The sequence below is a fragment of the Ruditapes philippinarum genome, unplaced genomic scaffold (assembly GCF_026571515.1).
Source record: "Ruditapes philippinarum isolate M1 unplaced genomic scaffold, ASM2657151v2 ctg11171_1_1_1_1, whole genome shotgun sequence".
NCBI classification, from domain to species: domain Eukaryota; kingdom Metazoa; phylum Mollusca; class Bivalvia; order Venerida; family Veneridae; genus Ruditapes; species Ruditapes philippinarum.
The window spans coordinates 2,384-21,635 of NW_026856961.1; the positions used below are offsets into that span (position 1 = coordinate 2,384).

Here is a 19,252-nt window from a genome sequence, read left to right on the forward strand (position 1 = left end):
GATCGAATTGGTCAGTTTATACGTACTACGGCCTGTTAACCTTGTTTATACGATAACATGAGAAGTAATAAGTCCTTGTTTATTTTATTTGTAAGGGACATTGCCCATGGATAAATACCATAAATTGCCTATAAGGTAAAATCCTTGTCTGATGAATAATTTAGAATGGATAAGCTATGGTTAATGTAACCCGGAAAATCATTGCACCTGATCAGTAGATGACATCTAATAATTTCAAGGTCATTGTGTCACAGTGACGCTAAATATAAAATTATTGACCAGCCAATAAGATGTATAAATAACACTTTTACAGGTTGGTGAAGAAAGGGCATCCTTGTACTATAGCACATGTCTAGTTAATTAGGGAAATTCACATAAATGATGTAATCTGATTGGTTATTTATCTCGTGGCCACGACTTAGCTGTCTCGTGACCACGACTAAGTAACTCGTGGCCACGACATAGTATCTCGTGGCCACGAATTAGCTATCTCCTTCCCACGACTAAGTAACTCGTGGCCACAACATGGTATCTCGTGGCCACGACTTAGCTGTCTCGTGGCCACGGCTTAGTAACTCGTGGCCACGACATAGTATCTCGTGGCCACGACTCATCTATCTCGTAGCCACGACTTAGTAACTCTTATATATATATATATATATATATAATATATATATATACATATATATATAATATATATATATTATATATATTATATATATATATATATATATATATATATATATATACAGGCAGTGGATCAGCTGTGAAACACGTATTGAAAAGGGTAAGAGATATATTTCATGGATTTTTTTGTTGTTGAAAATATACTGAAAAACATTACAAAAGGAAAAATGATTTTTCAGACGTACGTATAAGTTATCTGACCCTGAGATTACCCAAAATAGGTAAAAAAAAAATGATATTCATGTGCAGAAAATGAGATAGGTGACCCCAAAGTTTTTTGGCTTAAAATGTTTCTCATATTCTAACATCATGCCACGTTTTAAGAATATATGACGAACATCTTTAATTTTGCCTATATGTCTTTATAATACTGCATGTTTGTTACGTCAATTTCCATTGGATAATAGTGCAGAATTAAATATTAGTTGAACAGATTTTTGACAGGTTATATAACCGGTTTTTTATAGGTTATACCGAACTGCTAAGCTAAGGTTTTGTTGCAACCGTTTATATATTGCCATATAACCATATCATTATAATACAGCAAGCATCTTTTTTATAGAAAAAAATGATTTCTTCATGAATTGACAGCATCCGTGTATATAAAGTTATATAAAAGTTTGTTTCTTGCATATCAGACAGGATTATCTACCGTTTACACCGATACTAGAAAAACCTCTCTTAACATCCTAATGTAAGACAAGTTTCGCGCTCGTTCTCAGGAAGACGTCATTTTACCATTATGAATAAAGTGGTAATATCATATGTTATGAGAATATCAGTTTTCGTGATTTCTGTTCTGAAAATAATTGATATGTAATATGCAAGAAAAAAGAATCAAACACCGGCTGTCAGTACAGCCGGGAATATCTTGCTCTCGGGTAACTGTTTAGCGGCAACTTGGCAGAGCCTCGTTACCGCCGTATTAAACAGTAAACCTCGAGCTAGGCATTCCGGTAAGTACCGGCAGCAAGTGTCAGATTCTTATAATATATTATCATATTGTTTTAAACACTAAAAGAAGCGTTTCTCTGATGTCAACGTAAGAAAAGGGTTGTTCAGAATTGAAAAATGCGTTATGTCAAGTTAAACCCTCACAATAGACATTAATGGTATCGGGACCACCGCACTGCGTTGCAATCGAATCCACCGCCGTCTGCGTTGTAATTATAAAAAGGCAATAACAATTTTTAAAAATGCCAAATTATGGTTGTTTTGGTGCAAATATTATACATATGATGTAATGCTGGTGCAATTAGGGGCCGTTTTGCACACAATTGTACCTGTTTTAACCTAAAATAGGCAAAAGTTGCGCCCCCAAGTCAAACTGTACATAAGTGTTAGCAAAAATGGCAATGAATTGCACCGTGTGTGTGTAATAAGTTGAAAACGTACATATGTGGGCTCCCGTCTCATTAGGTGTTTCCGGTAAAACATTAAAACATAAAATAAAATTTATATAGTCATAAACTTACCGACAGCAGCAAACGACCATATTTTAACCACCGCTTTTGCGGCGCAATCTCCATCGCCACTGCGATGAACCAACCGCTTCTGCAAAAGCTATGGCCAGTGTCATAATAATTGCATTACTATTTATCATTTTTAATTCCTTACTTAGAGTTGATTGCACAGTCCCGTAGCTACTGTCGAACATCGTTTATAATCGCAATCAATCATCTGCCACTTTTCAACGTGTCTATCGGCGATTGACGCCACAAACGTCCTTGAAAATTTCTTTTTTCTGCCTCCCCCTTATTTTTCTTTTTTTTCAATTTCTCAATCACCCTTTCTTAATCATTTATTTCAATCAAAAACTGTGCTGTGGCTACCTTAACCTTTTCCCTTTTTCAATTATCCCTTTCTATGTTTTACACAGTTTCTCGACTGACTATTGACACATTTTCTTATTGATCGAATTTTCATGACGTTCCGACGATAAATGTGGTTTAAATGAATTCATTTTTTTTCTGACAACGTCAAATATGGCTCGTGACGTTTCGACGTATTTTGAAATCTAATTCTATCATATTGTAAAATATACGCTTAATAAAGCGCCTGTAACAATAAGTGATAGTTTAAAAATTCTTCAATTGGCAGCTCCAGTCCGGTTTATTTTTGATCATCCCTCGTATGTCCTGAAGACTTTAAAATCTTTTTCCATTTTTAGACATACATATATATATTTATAAGGAGGATTAAGCATATGCACTATTTACAGGTGACATTCACAGGGACACTGGTCATTTCCATTACACTACAGTCTATCAGGATGATAACCCTTTATCAGAAATTCGTGCTTACTTTATAGGCAGGGCATAATATGTTCTATCCCATGATTCAAATTATCGAATTAATATTTTTCAGTACTGTATCCAATAAATATTTTAAATTATACAATATATATTTTCAAATATAGAACATATATATAGATAATTATAGCACACAAATAGTTTTTGATGAACAAATAGTTTAGTAGGATAGAGTATAGCATATAAAATTAGAGTTATACAATATAAATATTGGATATAGACCAAAAATTAAATTTATTGAATATTGCAACGTTTAACATGCCATAGTGTTGCTTAATTCACTTCCGCATTCTTTTAAAGGTTTAATCTATGTAAACATAGCGTTGTGAAGGTGGTGTTCACGTATTGACTAGTTTTATATACTTAACAAAATGGCGGACAGTGGTAATGAAAATACAGGGCATGATTCAGTCCCTGGGCGCGTAGAGGAAATATTGTGCCAGCCATGTTTAAATAAGGATAAACATATTGTAGCAGATAAATTTTGTTCAACTTGCAATGAATATCAGTGTACAGATTGTTCAAATGTACATTCCATACTTCCCATCTTGAAAAGTCACAAATTAGTGAACACTAAGGAAATAAAAGCGAAACAATGCATGTTTGATATGAAAGGATTAGATCAATGCAATCAGCATCACAAACTTTTGGAATTCTTCTGTGAAGATGATGACCAGCTCTGCTGCAGTACTTGTGCTATTGTTGATCACCGTAAATGTCACAGTGTTGTAGAAGTACAGAAAATCGCCGGAAAATTTACCTCTCAAGGTTCAAGCTTAAAGGGAAAATGGCAAGAAGTAAAAGAGAATGCTGAGTATCTTGTAAAATCGATTATCTCGTCAAAAGAACAAGTTCAACTTGATGCTAAAGAAATACCCGGAACGATAAGGCAAATGCGAGACAGAGTTATTGAAATGTTTGAAGATTTGGAGGCTTCTGTTGTTGAGAAAGTTGAGGATTTTAAGACAGAGACTATTGCAGAATTTGATAAGAAGCAAACAAAGAATGAGGGATACGTAGTTGACGCAACACAAAACCTTGAAATCATTAAAAACGTGTATAAAAATGGAACGTCTGTCCAGCAATTTATTGTAGAAAAGAAAATGCAGGAAGATGCCAAAAATCTCGTCACCAAAGTCAATGCAGAGTGTCAGAACTTAGAAACGGTGATTATTTCTTTCGAATTTGATGAAACATTGAATGTGTCACTACTGCCGCTTTCTGGTTATGTACCAGGTAAACTCACCTTGAAGTTAGAAGCTAAAAAAATGAAGCTTACGCCAGTCATTTCCATAGATTTGAAGCAAAATGAGGATGAAGCTGAGAAACCATTGTGTACAGGAATAGATTTTCTACTCGATGGTAGACTGGTTGCCGTGGATAATAAAAACAAGAAATGCTTAGTGTACAATGAGAAGCTTGAAAAAGTAGGATCATATCAGTTATCGTATCATCCTAAGGATGTTGTTGCTATATCTGAAGATATTGTGGCAGTAACAAGCGGTGATTGTTACAAAATAGATTTTTTGAAAGTAAGTGACGAAAATGAAATAACTTTAGACAAAACTTGTAAAGTGAACACAATGTATTACTCTATATGTCTAAAAGACAAGAATCACTTTATTGCAGGAACTTTGAAAGATCTGAGGCATGTTCGCATTGTATCTTTTTCGGGTGAAGAAAAAGACTTAAATGTTACCTTTCCGAACAAAATGTTTTCTATAAACGCAAGTGCTTGTACGTTTATAGAAACTTGCAACAAGATTATTATTACAGAAAGATATGAAAATACTGTGAACATATATGATATCAAGACAAACACGAGAGTCGAAGTGAAGGATGATCAGATACAGAGACCATGTGGTGTAGCGACTGGTCCTTCTGACACTATCTTGGTTTGCTGTGAAGGGACACCTGGCATTGTTCAAATATCTCTAACAGGCCAAATCTTATCATCGCACAAGATAGGTATGGAATCGCCCTGGCAAATCTGTGTCTCGCGATCTTACTCGTTTGTTGCTATTACAAATTCTTTAAAAGGTGATCGAAAACTGCAAAAATTCAAAGTTAAGTAATGTCAAATCATAATAACCAAAGTCGCAAAATTTGCAGTTGTAAACAGAAAAAATACAAAAAGTTGGAAATTATATGTGAATACTTGATACCTTTCGCCATTGAGTTTTTCATTGTTGTGTTGTACTAGCTTAAATTAAAGCATTGCATATTACAGAGACAGTGCATTGATGTTTACATCATAGCGTTGTTTTTGTTGTTAGTTTAAGCATATTTTATACCTCAGAATATATTCATAACTGTTTCAATTTATAATTTTAATTTACATTGTACACAAAGCATTTCAAATATTCTAAAAAAGCAGGATAGTGTCTTTTGAAATTCTTCTCCTTCTTGTTTTTCCATTCATTTAAAGAAATGTTATGATATCCATGGTTTTAAAAACATCAAAATTTTCTCTGTTTGCATTTCATACTTTACGTCTGCCCCTCACTGCTGTGGGTTCGAATCTCGACAAGGACTTTAGATTCTTTCATGTGAGGAATCTATCCAGCTACCTTACGGAACGTCGGTGGTTTTACTCAGGTGCCCGTTCGTACCTGAAATAATGCACGGAAGGACACCTGAGGTCTTCCTCTACCAGTAAAGCGGGAACGTTGCCATATCACCTATCCTGTGTCGGTGTGAGGTAAAACCCAATGAAACAAACAATCAAACAAACGTATAACTAGTTTTTACATTTAAGTGATGTCTAAGCAGTTGATTCCCTATAACTATTTCACAGTTATGTTATCTGAATTTTCGGATATATTTTTGCTATTTTATTGTCAAATTAATTCCCATAATGTTGTTGTTCTTCCTTTTTATGAAAAAAAATGCAGAAAAGATAATACTTTTTGTTTTCTTTTGTTCTTGATGTTGTTGTCTTCTTATAATTTCTTTCGAATATTCCCAATTTATGTCATTCATCCTCAATTAGGCCTTATTATGTCAATGAATGGTTTAATGTAATTTATTTTATCATTGGTCTTTACTATTTTATGATTTTTGTTGTCATTTGATTACTATTGCAAAGAAGAATGCTAAGTTTGGGTGAGTTACAGACTTTTTGAGAATATTCTTTTTTTTATTTGTGTGTGCCATACAGAACGGAACCACAATTTTTGAATGTTCGGATCGACGACATCGGACTTTTAAATGACCATGTGCTGATCACTTCTCACTAGTTTAAAGTGATTTTGTTCTGAGTGTCGTCTATAATGTATGAATGTATATTCATGAAATAATGAATTAAAGTGAACCTGGTGTAGCCACTCCTTCATTGTCGTGCTTATTTATCTATTATCCATGAAGGATATTGATTAGGAGTTACTTTATTTATGACTGATTAAATAGAATGAAAGAAAACATAAGTATGTTTATTTTCATGACATTTATGACTTGAGGGAGACAACGAAACTAAGCCACGAAACTACAATATGCATATTTGCCTCTCTTAGAAAGATTATTTAAAAGCAAAGCTGCTTCAAATTCTTCAATACATTTTTGAAGTTTAATTTATAAACTAATATCTACATATCATATTATCTATATAACACTTTAAACAATACTTTAATCGCTGTGTATATAAATATATAATTATAGATCCTGGCCGATTTTTGTTTTGTTTTGAAAGTTAGTTTTTGGGAAGTTCTGTATATAATTTTATTATGTTTGAATGTATATGTTTTTGTTTTCTTTTTATTATTATCATTATTATTAATTTCATTATTATTATAATTATTATTATAATTGAAAATACATAGTTTGTCGAATAGTTTCCACAAGGAAAGTGAGGCATAAATAGCACTAAAATTCCAACTGAACAACCTTGATTTTTGTACATTTTGAAAAATGGCCCTTTATTCGCTAGTACCAGGGTTGATACGCGGTCATTAAAATGGTCAATTTTTATCTGCATATTCAAAAGTAGCATGTAAGGTGTTAGATTTATGTATTCATTGTGAATATGTTTATATATTTGCAAACCCTTTGTGTAATTTTTGAAACTTCGTCGGGGGTACTGCTGTTGTAAAACAACACTTTTTTCTATATCATTTTCGAATATGTAACATTAAATTAATAACCCTTTTTAAAATTCGCAGCCTTTGTTCTTGTTTGTTTTTGTTGTTTTTCTATGTTTACTGACTGATTGATTCGCCATATCATTGTTATCTTGTACAATATATTGATGTTATGTTTTTTAAATATAACAAACAATGAGGATATGAAATGTGTGTACTTTAGGGAGACAAATCTCCAAAACTGCTGTGATAAGGTTTGTGGAATTGCCCCCCCCCCCCCCCCCCCCCTCAGAAATAAACAGTCTTACAATTCATGTATTTTATGTTTTAAATATATATACGAGTATATGTATAATGTATAGATGATACTTTAATAATTAATAAATACTATATTGTACGAACAATGTTTTATGAACTGCGTGGATTCATTATAGTATGCATGTTATCAAATATGATTGAAGTAAAGTTATTTTCGAGATTTCTTTTGGTTGGGTTTTACTTTGTACTCAACAACACAGTATGGGTCATATGGCGACTTTCCAATTTAACTGGTGGGGAGAGACCTCAGGTGCCTCTCTGTGCATTATTTCAGACACAAACATCAGAGTAGAACCACCAACGTTCAGTAATCGAAAATGAACACAAGTGCATATAGCATTTTATGACTACTGCTGTAAGAAACGTTTGGTTAAATGGTCAGTGAATGGCATTACTTTATACATGTAAATATTTTAAGATTGTATAGATTGATACTTGCATTAATTTGACCGTAGTCTGCCAAGGAGTTCACTTTGCGTAACAATTAGCAAACTATTTAGGTGGAGCCTAATACGACGTACATATTTGACAAAGCATCACTACTTGAAAACTAATATATACATTCTTAAAGATCATAAAGGCATAAAGATCTGAAAAAGTGATCCATCGGAAGCGTTAAAAACATTAAAATTACATGAAAAGTGCAGACTCGGTTTGATTGAGTCTGTACATGAGGGATAGTGAATGAGTCCAACATCCCTCACGTCGAATCGTGAATTCATGAAGTTGAAATCGTGAATTCATGAAGTTGAAATCGTGAATTCGTGAAGTTGAAATCGTGAATTCATGAAGCTGAAATCGTGAATTCGTGAATTCCGTATGTTGAAAACGTGAATTCACGAAGTTAAAAATGTGAATTCTTGAAGATGATGTCAGGAATTAATTAAGTTGAAATGACCCTACCGGTCTTTCGTATCAAACAGTAGTGTTGTACCTGCTTATCTTGGTATGCACTGGTCGCGTGAGTAGATTCTGAAGCATACTGAAAATTTAAACTATAGATCAAGTTAATTAATTTCGTGTAACAAATGTTACAGTTAAATTAAACAAAATTTTACAGACATTGAAATGGTCATTCCACTGAAAAGAAATAATCTACCCATTTACAACTTACTTGTGTGTATAATTCCAAAATAGTTTAGCTGTAAATGTTCAAAATCGCATAATAACATCAAATATATAGAAGAGAATCCTTGCCAAAGGGTAAAACTATAACAACTTTGAAACGAACCATTCAGTATCTACATAGTTAATTAAAAATATATATATATATCATCTGATGATTTAATATAAAAGCATGTGTGTATATCTATTTCTATATTAAGGTTACACATACAGTTCCATTTTGCATTTTTCTTCATCCCATCATCAATGTCGACATTAAAACTTATAGGGTCTCTTATTAGAGGTTAAAGCTGTGCCATTAAATGGTTTTAAAAAATCAAATTTCCGGAAAATGTAAAAAATAGATTTTAAGAAAAAAAGAAAGATTCATGTAATACTTTACAGTTTATGTACAATTTATGACTGATTTTGCAGAAATTATTACCATATTACTACTGCGTGCCTAACTTAGAAAAAGGGTTGTATATTTTGACATCTTTTCTATATATTTAAAGAAAAATTTACATGGATTGTAAATGTCATTTGCAATGTGAAAATTACTTTCTTTGTTAACTTGACAATATGGTGGAAATTAGCATGGATCTGGAGGTATGCTGCTTAAGACGAAACTGGCAGGTTGAATCCAAGTACCCTAGCTGCAACTGTAGTACATTTCACTTTCAATCCTATAAAAAAACAACGTGTAAATTGTAAAAACCTTGTACATTTTAAATGTTCTTTATAATTTGGCAATCTAGCTGAGGCCAGTATAGATGTAGTTGTTGTTTTTTCGTTATTTGTTTGCTTCTAATCATCTTAAAATATCAATAGTGAACTAAAGAAAAAACGTTTGCTATTCTATTTGTAAAAAGTTTTTTAACTTTTCGTGAAGTCAGCGGCTTTTTTTTTCATGTGTAAAAATGCCGTACTAGTATTTTCATTTTGTTCTTTTCTTATTTATTATGTGCACTAAAATAACATTGAATGTATATACCTTAGTTTTTTTTGCATCGATTTATGGTTTATTTTTAATCAATTGCTTTTCTTCACATTGTTAAATATCTAACTATTGATAATAAAATACATTGAATATTTCTATTTTTATCTTTTTTATAATGTTTCAATTATCATCTTAAAACAAAAAAAATGTCTAAAAAAATTCAAAATTTTAAAGTCGTTTTCCCAGCGTACCTATAATACACTGATAAAATCTGTTTTGGACAAAACAAAATGGTGGTCAGCCAACGTCACCACTATGGAACCCGACAAGTCAGTAAATCAATTAAATATGTCCAGAATGTAAAACATATTCAAGTGTTTATCTTGCTTTTACCTAAATAATTTGTAATGAACTAGTCTTGATATAAAAGCTGCTCAGGGTCGTTTAGGTCATTTTTTAATCAACAATTGAAATAAGATAAAACTGTTCCAATGCCTTCATTTCTTAACATTCCTGAAATGATAGTGATCCCTAATGTCGCTGTACACTTGTTACTGATATTAATTCGTGTTTTTGCCAGGTTTCCGAATAAAAACGTTCTCTCTCATTCATGCTTTGTACAATACTTAGTGCTCCCAGGCGAACTCAACAGAAAAATAATGAGGATACTGTGCATATTAAGTATTAATTTAACAAACATATATGTATGAGGACTAATGAATCCTTACCATGCAAATTGGACAGACTTGACTAAGTCACATTGTTTAGCTAGCTATGTCCATCATTAAATCTAGGAAATATCAAGACGTAAATTGATAGTCGGTCAATATCGTTCAATGTGTCAGGGACTAATGTTAATGTTGTTGCCAAGTGTTTTCAGTGAAGAATTCGAGGTATGGTCAGCCAAAACAATTTGAATATCCACGTCAAAAGTTGAGAAGGAACAAAGAAATCGTTCTATAAATTTTATAGTAAATTTATGTTTCAACAAAGTGTATTCTTCAAGTATATTATTCATATATCACCTAATTATAAATCAGCAATTCCACAAGCTAGTGTACATGACTATTTATAAAAAACCTATCTTAGAAAAGTCAAGTAACATTTTTCCTATTCTTTATGAAAGTCACAGGAAAAATGTTACTTGACTTTACATTTTTCATAGTTTCATAGCAGTTTGAACTTGATACAGGAGGCTTTTCAATGAAAACGGCCATTTTTCGCAATATGCTCATGGGGTAAAAGGTTAATTAAAACAATAAAAAATGTCAAAAAAACAACAGCTTTTCACCATAATTAGGTGTAAGGGCACGAGCTTACATGGAAAATGTAGTTTTTGGATAATTCCAAGGTTTTTCATCTTTTTTTGTTAACCTTTTCCCTCATATAGACGTGTTTTGACGGCTTTTTGTCCCCCCTTTTTTGAGGCTTCAAACAGTAAATAAATGCCCTATTTAGGCCACAAACACTGTTTTTCGTTTGAGAAATGTTGTTAAAAAAGTGACCACTTCTTCGGCGCCGCCCCCATCAAAATGTTACACCAGGGGGGTGCCAGAAGGGGGATGTGCCCCCTTCTGTTGGGGGGGGGGGTTGAAGGGTGGCGGTAGTCCCCCTCATCGCCAAGAAAATTTTGGACATGTGACATCAGGTTGATCTTAGGTTAACTTGTAACCGACGCTGAAAAGCCCTTTACTCTATCTCAATTCATTGAGAAGTTGCAGCACTTTGAAATCAGTTTTGATGGAAAAAACAATGGAAAATAATGATTTTTGGCAATTTTGAGACGTCCCCCGTTGCCATGGTAACAGGAAATTTACGATTGAGCATCCTGTTAGAGAGGCTATGGTCTAGTGAACATTTGTGCCAAGTGCCATCAGTATTGAAGCATTTTCATAGTTTCATAGCAGTTTGAACTTGTTACAGGAGGCTTTTCAATGAAAACCGCCTTTTTTCGCAATATGCTCATAGGGTAAAAGGTTAAATCGACTTACTCCGGGTAATGTATACACTTTATATACAATAAACTTAAGTGAAGGTTATAATTTGTTATGAACGAGAAACTGTGGAGGGGAGCGGTGGATTAGTGGTTAAGGTGTCTGCCTCTCAACCCAGGGACAATGAGTTAGAGTCCTACTCATGTGAGTAGGAAGTTCACTCAAAAGTGATTGTTATAAGCTGCAAGAACTTGTTTCGTAATCGAGCCAAAATAAATATGTTTAAACATAAAAAACGGTTGTGCATACCTAAACTATTTACTTATCTTTAATAGACGATTTTATGGCTTATATTTTAGACAAAGAAAAATCCATTGTAATTGAGCGATTTACTAAACAACTTGGTGACCAGGAGGAAAAAATGCAAGTCATGGAACGCACTATTGAAAACCTCATGAAAAACGCAACAAAACTTTCCAGTACACAGCAAGAAAACAACGAAATATTTCCAAAGCTGCATCATAGTCCGAGTACATTGTCAGGGGAAATTGACCGTCTACTGTTAACAAATAATCGTGCAGAAGAGATGCTTTTACAAGCTCGCATAGGCATATCTAAAACAATCTTCAATCAGGCAAGAGACTTACATTTGTACGTAAATAAAACACAATAAAGAATAAGACAATGGAAGCCAAGACATCTAAATATAGCAAACAAGTGGTCAAGAACGTATCAATGCCTATCAAGGATAAGGATGGTGACCGGCAAAGCGAAAAAAATACCTCAAAAGTAATAAAGAACGTTCAGTAGCAAAAAAAATTGAGACAATTTTACTGAACGCTGGCGGAGGATACCAAAATCAACATGGATCATTCACTGCACAAAAAGCCGGAATATATCTTTTTTCTACCTCAGTTCTTTCCGCTGGTTCGATAATATACGCCGAAATACCAAAGAATGGTGCTTCCCCCGCGAAAGCATATGGTCGCGGGCAATCTAAAACTACATGTATTGATACACATGGATCTGTTTCTGTGGCAACACAAATGGATGTTGGGTGAAACATACATTCCAAGCGGATGGAAATCTATGGGATGAACGATTTACAAGTTTTACGGGAGTATCGTCAAAATATTTAAACAAAATTGTCAGCCTATAGATAATCTTATAACAATACTAAACATTTTAAATTGCATTTATTTTTATTTTTTGAGGCCAATGTCAAATTACAGCTGAACTAAAATTGTTAACAAATAAATATCGTTTTTATATTTTATCCTATTTGCCTTTGGTGATACCTTATCGTAGATGTTAACTTGTATTCTGCTAGGATATACTAGAAAGATCTGATGAATAATATGCAATAAATGGCTTATATGTATACGATATAAAATGTGAGTATCAAGTCGACGTCATGTCAAATGATGTGACGTCATCATTTTTTACTGATAATTAAGGCATTAGAAAATGTCAATTTCTTTCATCCGAGTATCAATGTTGTCAATACGAAAGTTATCCTGGAAGTTCCAAGAATTAGTCCGGACATTACTATGAGTAACAGTTATTGGCAAAAAACTTCAACATCTAATGATTGAGCATCCTTGATCACAGTAAATTAATTTTGTGATAAATGGATCTCCATAGAAGCACACTAACGTATACCCGTAGCACCCAGAAAACACGTTTTTAGTTTATTTGTGTGGTTAAATTCAACTGCGCTGCAAACAAAAAACTCCTAAAACAATGACGTTAAGTGAAACGGGAGAATGAGTAGAGTCACCGGATGATATGTCCATCCTTACCAAAGTGTTGAAAATCGTTCAAAGTGTGTAAACGACATAAAAGATTCAAGAATGAGAGGAAGCTTATAGAAGACGATAAAAAAGTGGATCGGTCTTGAGATAAAGAATATGCTATGCGGCCATCAACGTGAATCATCGGATGAACTTTCAAATTGACTGAGAACGCTGTCATTGACTATGATTATACTTTCTATATTTACATTTTGAACAAATGGATTCAGAGATTGCGTAAATGTGTTGCAAAAAGTGAAAATCTCTAAACCTCTTAGTATGTTCCGGGAGATTTTGGTGACATGTTTGTTCTTTTGTTAAATTTTTTTCCACCGTATTTGTTTAATATATTCATCATTCAAAAGCCATAAGATACTTAGAATAACAATAATTTAGCACAATTACGCGTTCTTCCAGGACAGCCCTCGTATTTTAACACGTGCTTTGTATAAATTATCTAAAAAAGATTCGGATCTTGCCAGAACATGCGGTAAAGAAGAACCCCGAGACGATATTCATGTTTAAAATGGAACACTTGAATGCATTGGAACATTAATGGCTTCCGTCTAAAATAAATAAGGTGATTTTCTTTTTATCAGACGATACTTTATATAAACAAGCGTGTGATGTAGTGCTTTATGTATCATAATTTAAATGAAAACAATTTTTTAGTTATATTGACATGTATTCTTATCACATAGTTCTTACTTTTAATGCTGGAATAATTTTTTAAAATGTCCGTCGGAAGAGCTATTTCTGAAATGGCACCAGAAATAGAATTACTTTCCGCAGCTTACTTAACAAAGTAAACTACATGTTATAATGTACTAAACAGTGTACCACCGTATGACAGATAGTGTGCATCTGAAGGTTACAGAAATTAACGGATTATACTGGTGCCACAGCAATAACAATCTTAATTATGGCCTGATCTGTAAACCCTCTCTAATTATGCTGCCAATTTGCCAAATCCAGAAAAAGTTTTGTACGTTATATTCAGAAGTCAACATTTTCTGTATATTCTTTAAGCAATTTACACAATTATATACAAAACTAAAATGATACAACAATCTAGTTTAATTAACACTAAATCTTAATTACAAACTAACGTGTGATACTTTACACGAGCAATATTTACACTTTATTTTCTTGTTGGATAAAAGGAATATAACGAAGAATTTTAAAATGTGATACTCGTATAAACATAAAGATACTTATTTCTTTGTTTATTTAATTTTTCTTAGTATCTTATTATTTCTTTCTTTTAAACTTGCTTCATGACATATTACAAAATGTGATAGGCGTAATGTTCACGACGTAAGTTCATACTTATCCAAATTTAGTTTGTTTTATCAGACATATAGAATTAAATAAAGCTCGTGCTTTTAAATGCATTGATAAGTTTTCTTTTCCACTTCAATGCAAGCAATGAAATGGTACTAAATAACGCCATTACATGTAACACCTTTCTGCTGACGCTATTGTTACATTTTTCCTATTGTTATGCCGGCTCTGGAACAATGACTTTGATTCAAAGGATGGAAACTCTCGAAAAAATAAGGTAAATTTGTACATTTTTACTTATAGTTCTTAATATTATCTTTTCATTTTAGTAAGTCTGTTGAAAACATATAGATAAATAGATTCCATTCAAAACCATATTTGCTAAATTGAATGTGGATGATGATTTTAATATGATCATGATTAAGTGCTCAGTACATGTTGGGAATTTTTCCGCTTTGTGACAGAATTTTCCCACTAAGCTACTGTAATGTCAATTTAAGACTTCCTTAAATGTGTATGTATCATTATTTATGTGATTTGTGCAAATGAAACACAAACGAAAATAGAGGCATTAGAATTCAAGAAATCTAGTGAACAAATGGTTAAATACATGCCTATATCTATTGAGAGAACAGGTAATAATGGATAGTGGAACATACTACAATTAAAACGGAGTAAGGAACGTTTTGTTGCAAACATAGAGGGTCCAGTAGCATTCCATGCAGTGTCTGATAAGCGCAATATTACACATCTTGGATCAAATGAAAACATTAAATTTGAGTCAACTCTTCTGAAATCCGGAGATTTAATTGAAGTTATTGAACGTTGTAGCTTTTTTCACATTTTGGAGATCGATTACATATACAGGGGAGAGGTTGTGAGATGTTTGATGTGCAAGAACACTTTAAAAATTTATTCAACTTGTTAACAAAAAATCGGTACTGAACATTAACTCATTCAACGTCATCCATATATCAAATTGAGAAGTGAGAAAATGTAATACATGTGTATATTGAGATATTGAGATATATAGCGAAAGATGATCTTTATGCAAGCAACCTTTATGCAGAATAATAATATCTGTCAAATATATATGCTGCTGTTCAGATCGGAATATCCGTCCCGATGGCACCTGCCCATTGGGCGGTAACCAGGCTTGCCAATATTGTATATTGCATATTCTACCATATTCCATTATATTTTAAACTCTTTACCTTAATAAAAAAGAAAATTTTATGGAAATGTGACTATTTTCTTACAACAGCGTATGAAATTACAACTTCATTCATAACGGTAAAATCACGTGATCCTAATCGTGCCATTGTACAGCACGCGACTCAAACACCCCCGCCCCAATGCCAGACGAAATTTCCGGCATGTGTAAAACTAACGGAAACTCCAGACTGATATGCAAGAACAACATATTTGTTTCGGGTAAGGGCAAAAACATTGCTTTACAACCCGACACTCAAGATTTTTTCACCTTTTTGTTAATGGACACATCATGACAAGATGAAATAATAACTTTTATTTAACCGGTATACAAAAAAAAATGCAAAAACTTTGTTTAATTTCCTTCTCTTGGCAGAAACAGTAAGTTCATCTTCAGAAGATTAGTAACCTTAACTACTAGACATTTTCCTTTTAAAAATTAATGTACATGTATATACATATATTGTTATCAAATTAAATTAATGCATACATTTTACAACGGGAGCAAAGTACACTAAAATCGATATTACCAGTCAAATAGTTTAAGGTTAAGAGCATGATCCGCATTCTTTTAAAGGTTTAATCTATTTAAACAAAGCGTTATAAAGGTGTACACGTATTGACTAGTTACAGTGCATACATAATTATCAAAATGGCGGAAAGTGGTAATGAAAATACTGGGCATGATGCAGTCCCTGGGCGCGTCGAGGAAATATTGTGCAAGCCATGTTTAAATAAGGATAAATATAGTGTCGCAGATAAGTTTTGTTCGGCTTGTAATGAATACCAGTGTACAGATTGTTTAAATGTACATAACATGCTTCCCATCTTGAAAAGTCACAAATTGGTCAATGTCAGTGAAGTAAAAACAAAACAAGGCACGTTTGATATGAAAGGATTAGATCAATGCGATCAGCATCACAAACTTCTAGAATTCTTCTGTGAAGATGATGACCAGCTTTGCTGCAGTACTTGTGCTATTGTTGATCACCGTAAATGTCACAGTGTTGTAGAAGTACAGAAAATCGCCGGAAAATTTACCTCTCAAGGTTCAAGCTTAAAGGGAAAATGGCAAGAAGTAAAAGAGAATGCAAAGTATGTTGTTAAAACCATTGTCTCGTCAATAGGGCAAGTTCAACTTGATGCTAAAGAAATACCAGGAACAATAAGGCAAATGCGAGACAGAGTTATTGAAATGTTTGAAGATTTGGAAACTTCTGTTGTAAAGAAAGTTGAGGATTTTAAGACAGAGACTATTGAAAAACTTAATAAGAAGCAATCAAGGAATGAGGGATATATAGCTGACGCAACACAAAATCTTGACACCATTAATAACGTTTATAAAAATGGTACGTCGGTCCAGCAATTTATTGTAGAAAAGAAAATGCAAGAAGATTCCAAAAATCTCTTCACCAAAGTCAATGCAGAATGTCAGAACTTAGAGACCGTGCTTATTTCTTTCGAATTCGATGACAAATTGAATATGTCCCTACTGCCGACTTCTACCTATGTGCCGGGTCATCTTACTTTGAAGTTAGAACCTTTAGAAACTGCGAGTCCAATGAAACTTACACCAGTTATTTCCATAGATTTGAAGCAAAATGAGGATGAACCTAATGAACCATTGTATGCTGGATTAGATTTTCTACCTGATGGTAGACTGGTTGCCGTGGATAGTAATAATAAGAAATGCTTAGTTTACAATGAGAACCTTGAGAAAGTAGGTTCATATCAGTTTTCTTACAAACCTAGAGACCTTGCTGCTGTTTCTAATGAAGATGTGGTTGTGACAAGCGGTGAATTTTATAAAATGGATTTTTTGAAAATAAGCGATAATAATAAGATATCATTGAATAGAACTTGCCAGGTGAAGACAAAGTACCGCTCTATATGTCTGAAAGATGAAGACCAGTTTGTTGCAGGGACTTTTGATGATGTACGGCACGTTCGCATCGTATCATTTTCTGGAGAAGAGGACGATTTCAATGTCAACTTCCCGAACAAAAAATATATTGAACGCGCAAGTACTTGCACATATATAAAAAGTGCACACAAGATTGTTCTCACAGATAGGTATGAAAACGTTGTCTACATATATGATATCAAGACAAACACGAAGGTCGTAGTGAAATATGATCAGATACAGGAACCACGTGATGTAGCAGTTGGTCCCTCTGACACTATCCTTGTTTGCTGTGAAATGACACAAAGCATTGTTCAAATATCTCAAATAGGCAAAATCTTATCAATATACAAGATAGACATGAAATATCCCTGGCAAATCTGCGTCTCAAGGTGCAATTCGTTTTGTGCTGTTACAAACTCTTGTAAACGTAGTAAAAAACTGCAAAAGTTCAAAATATCATAAAATCATCTCATAATAAATGTTTACAAAATTTGTCTTTGTAAATAAAAAAAATGTAAATAGTTGAAAATTATATGTATATACAGTAGAACTACTATGAACTTCGATTACTAGTTGTCCCGAGGTGTCGAAGTAAAATGAAAGTACCGATTTTCCCAACCTATATATTGATCCGTACCGATTATTTCGATGTGTTGAAGTTTTTAGGTGGTCCGTAAGAATAATTCGGTAACATCACCTTTTCTGGCCGGGATGATAATTTTTGACGAACTTGTAAGATAGTTGTTAATTACGCAGCAGTTTGTTATAACAGCTAGTTTATGAGAATATGCTTTAATTGTTATCCTTCGATAAATTTAATGGGGATGTCTTTGAAATTGTAATGTCAAAAAAAAGATAAAAAATGTATATAATAATCAGAAAATTCTGTGGTATGAAATTTGTCATATTTCATGAGTGGCGTTAGTCAGTCTATGAAAATTATCCTGTATTGAGAGAAAAAAATGAATATCCTGTCTGTATTTTACTTGTATGAATTGTATGAAATAATACTTTAATCGTTAAGTACTTAAGTATAGGTCCTGTCAATAGAATCTTGTTCTGTTTTGAAAGTTAGTAATTTGAAAGTTATGTAAAGAGTTTTGTTATGTTTGTATAAATATGTATAGAGCAATTAAATATCTTTTATTAATTTTGGAATTCTTATCGAAGCACAAAAATACCTGTATGCATGAAATGTATGAAATGTCGTTGTTGCTGTTCATGTTAGATTATGGTATCTAGATATCCAATATAAAGCAACACATCTCAGTTTCATGTTTGTCGAATAATAAATATTTCCTCAAACAATTTGAGGTTTCAAAGCACACTAAAATTCCAACTGAACAACCTAGATTTTTGGCAAATTTTGAAAAATGGCCCTTAATCCGTTAGTACCAGGGTTGATATACGCGGTCATTAAAAAGGTCAAATTTTATCTGTGAATATGTATATATTTTTGCAAACCCTTGGTGCAATTTGTGAAACTTCGTCGTGGGTACGACACATTTTTGTATATCATTTTCGAATGTGTAACATTGAATAACCCTTTTTAACTTTCGCAGCCTTGGTTCTTGTTTGTTTTGTTTTTTTGTTTTTCCATGTTTAGTGATCACTCAACTGTCAATGATTGATTTGCCATATCCTTGTTATCTTGTACATATATTGATGTTATGTTTTTAAATATTA

General features: G+C 33.0%; 2 protein-coding genes across 2 annotated transcripts; both read left to right on the forward strand.

The window, feature by feature from the left end:
• The first annotated feature begins 3,370 nt into the window (after nt 1-3,370).
• LOC132748267 (uncharacterized) lies at nt 3,371-12,044 on the forward strand. The gene is made up of 2 exons (XM_060737839.1): nt 3,371-4,967; nt 11,731-12,044. The coding sequence occupies exons 1-2, from the start codon at nt 3,371-3,373 to the stop codon at nt 12,042-12,044; spliced, it is 1,911 nt and encodes a 636-aa protein (XP_060593822.1).
• A 4,268-nt stretch (nt 12,045-16,312) lies between these two features.
• On the forward strand, nt 16,313-18,028 carry LOC132748268 (uncharacterized). The gene has a single exon (XM_060737840.1). It carries the CDS (start codon nt 16,313-16,315, stop codon nt 18,026-18,028), a length of 1,716 nt encoding a protein of 571 aa, XP_060593823.1.
• The last annotated feature ends 1,224 nt before the right edge of the window (nt 18,029-19,252 follow it).

Excerpts from the sequence above, each read along its gene's own strand:
- LOC132748267 (XM_060737839.1), top strand. The coding sequence starts at position 3,371 with ATGGCGGACAGTGGTAATGAAAATACAGGGCATGATTCAGTCCCTGGG. Across the intron at positions 4,968-11,730 it reads CTTATCATCGCACAAGATAG|ACAAAGAAAAATCCATTGTA; the intron begins GTATGGAATCGC and ends CTTATATTTTAG.
- LOC132748268 (XM_060737840.1), top strand. The coding sequence starts at position 16,313 with ATGGCGGAAAGTGGTAATGAAAATACTGGGCATGATGCAGTCCCTGGG.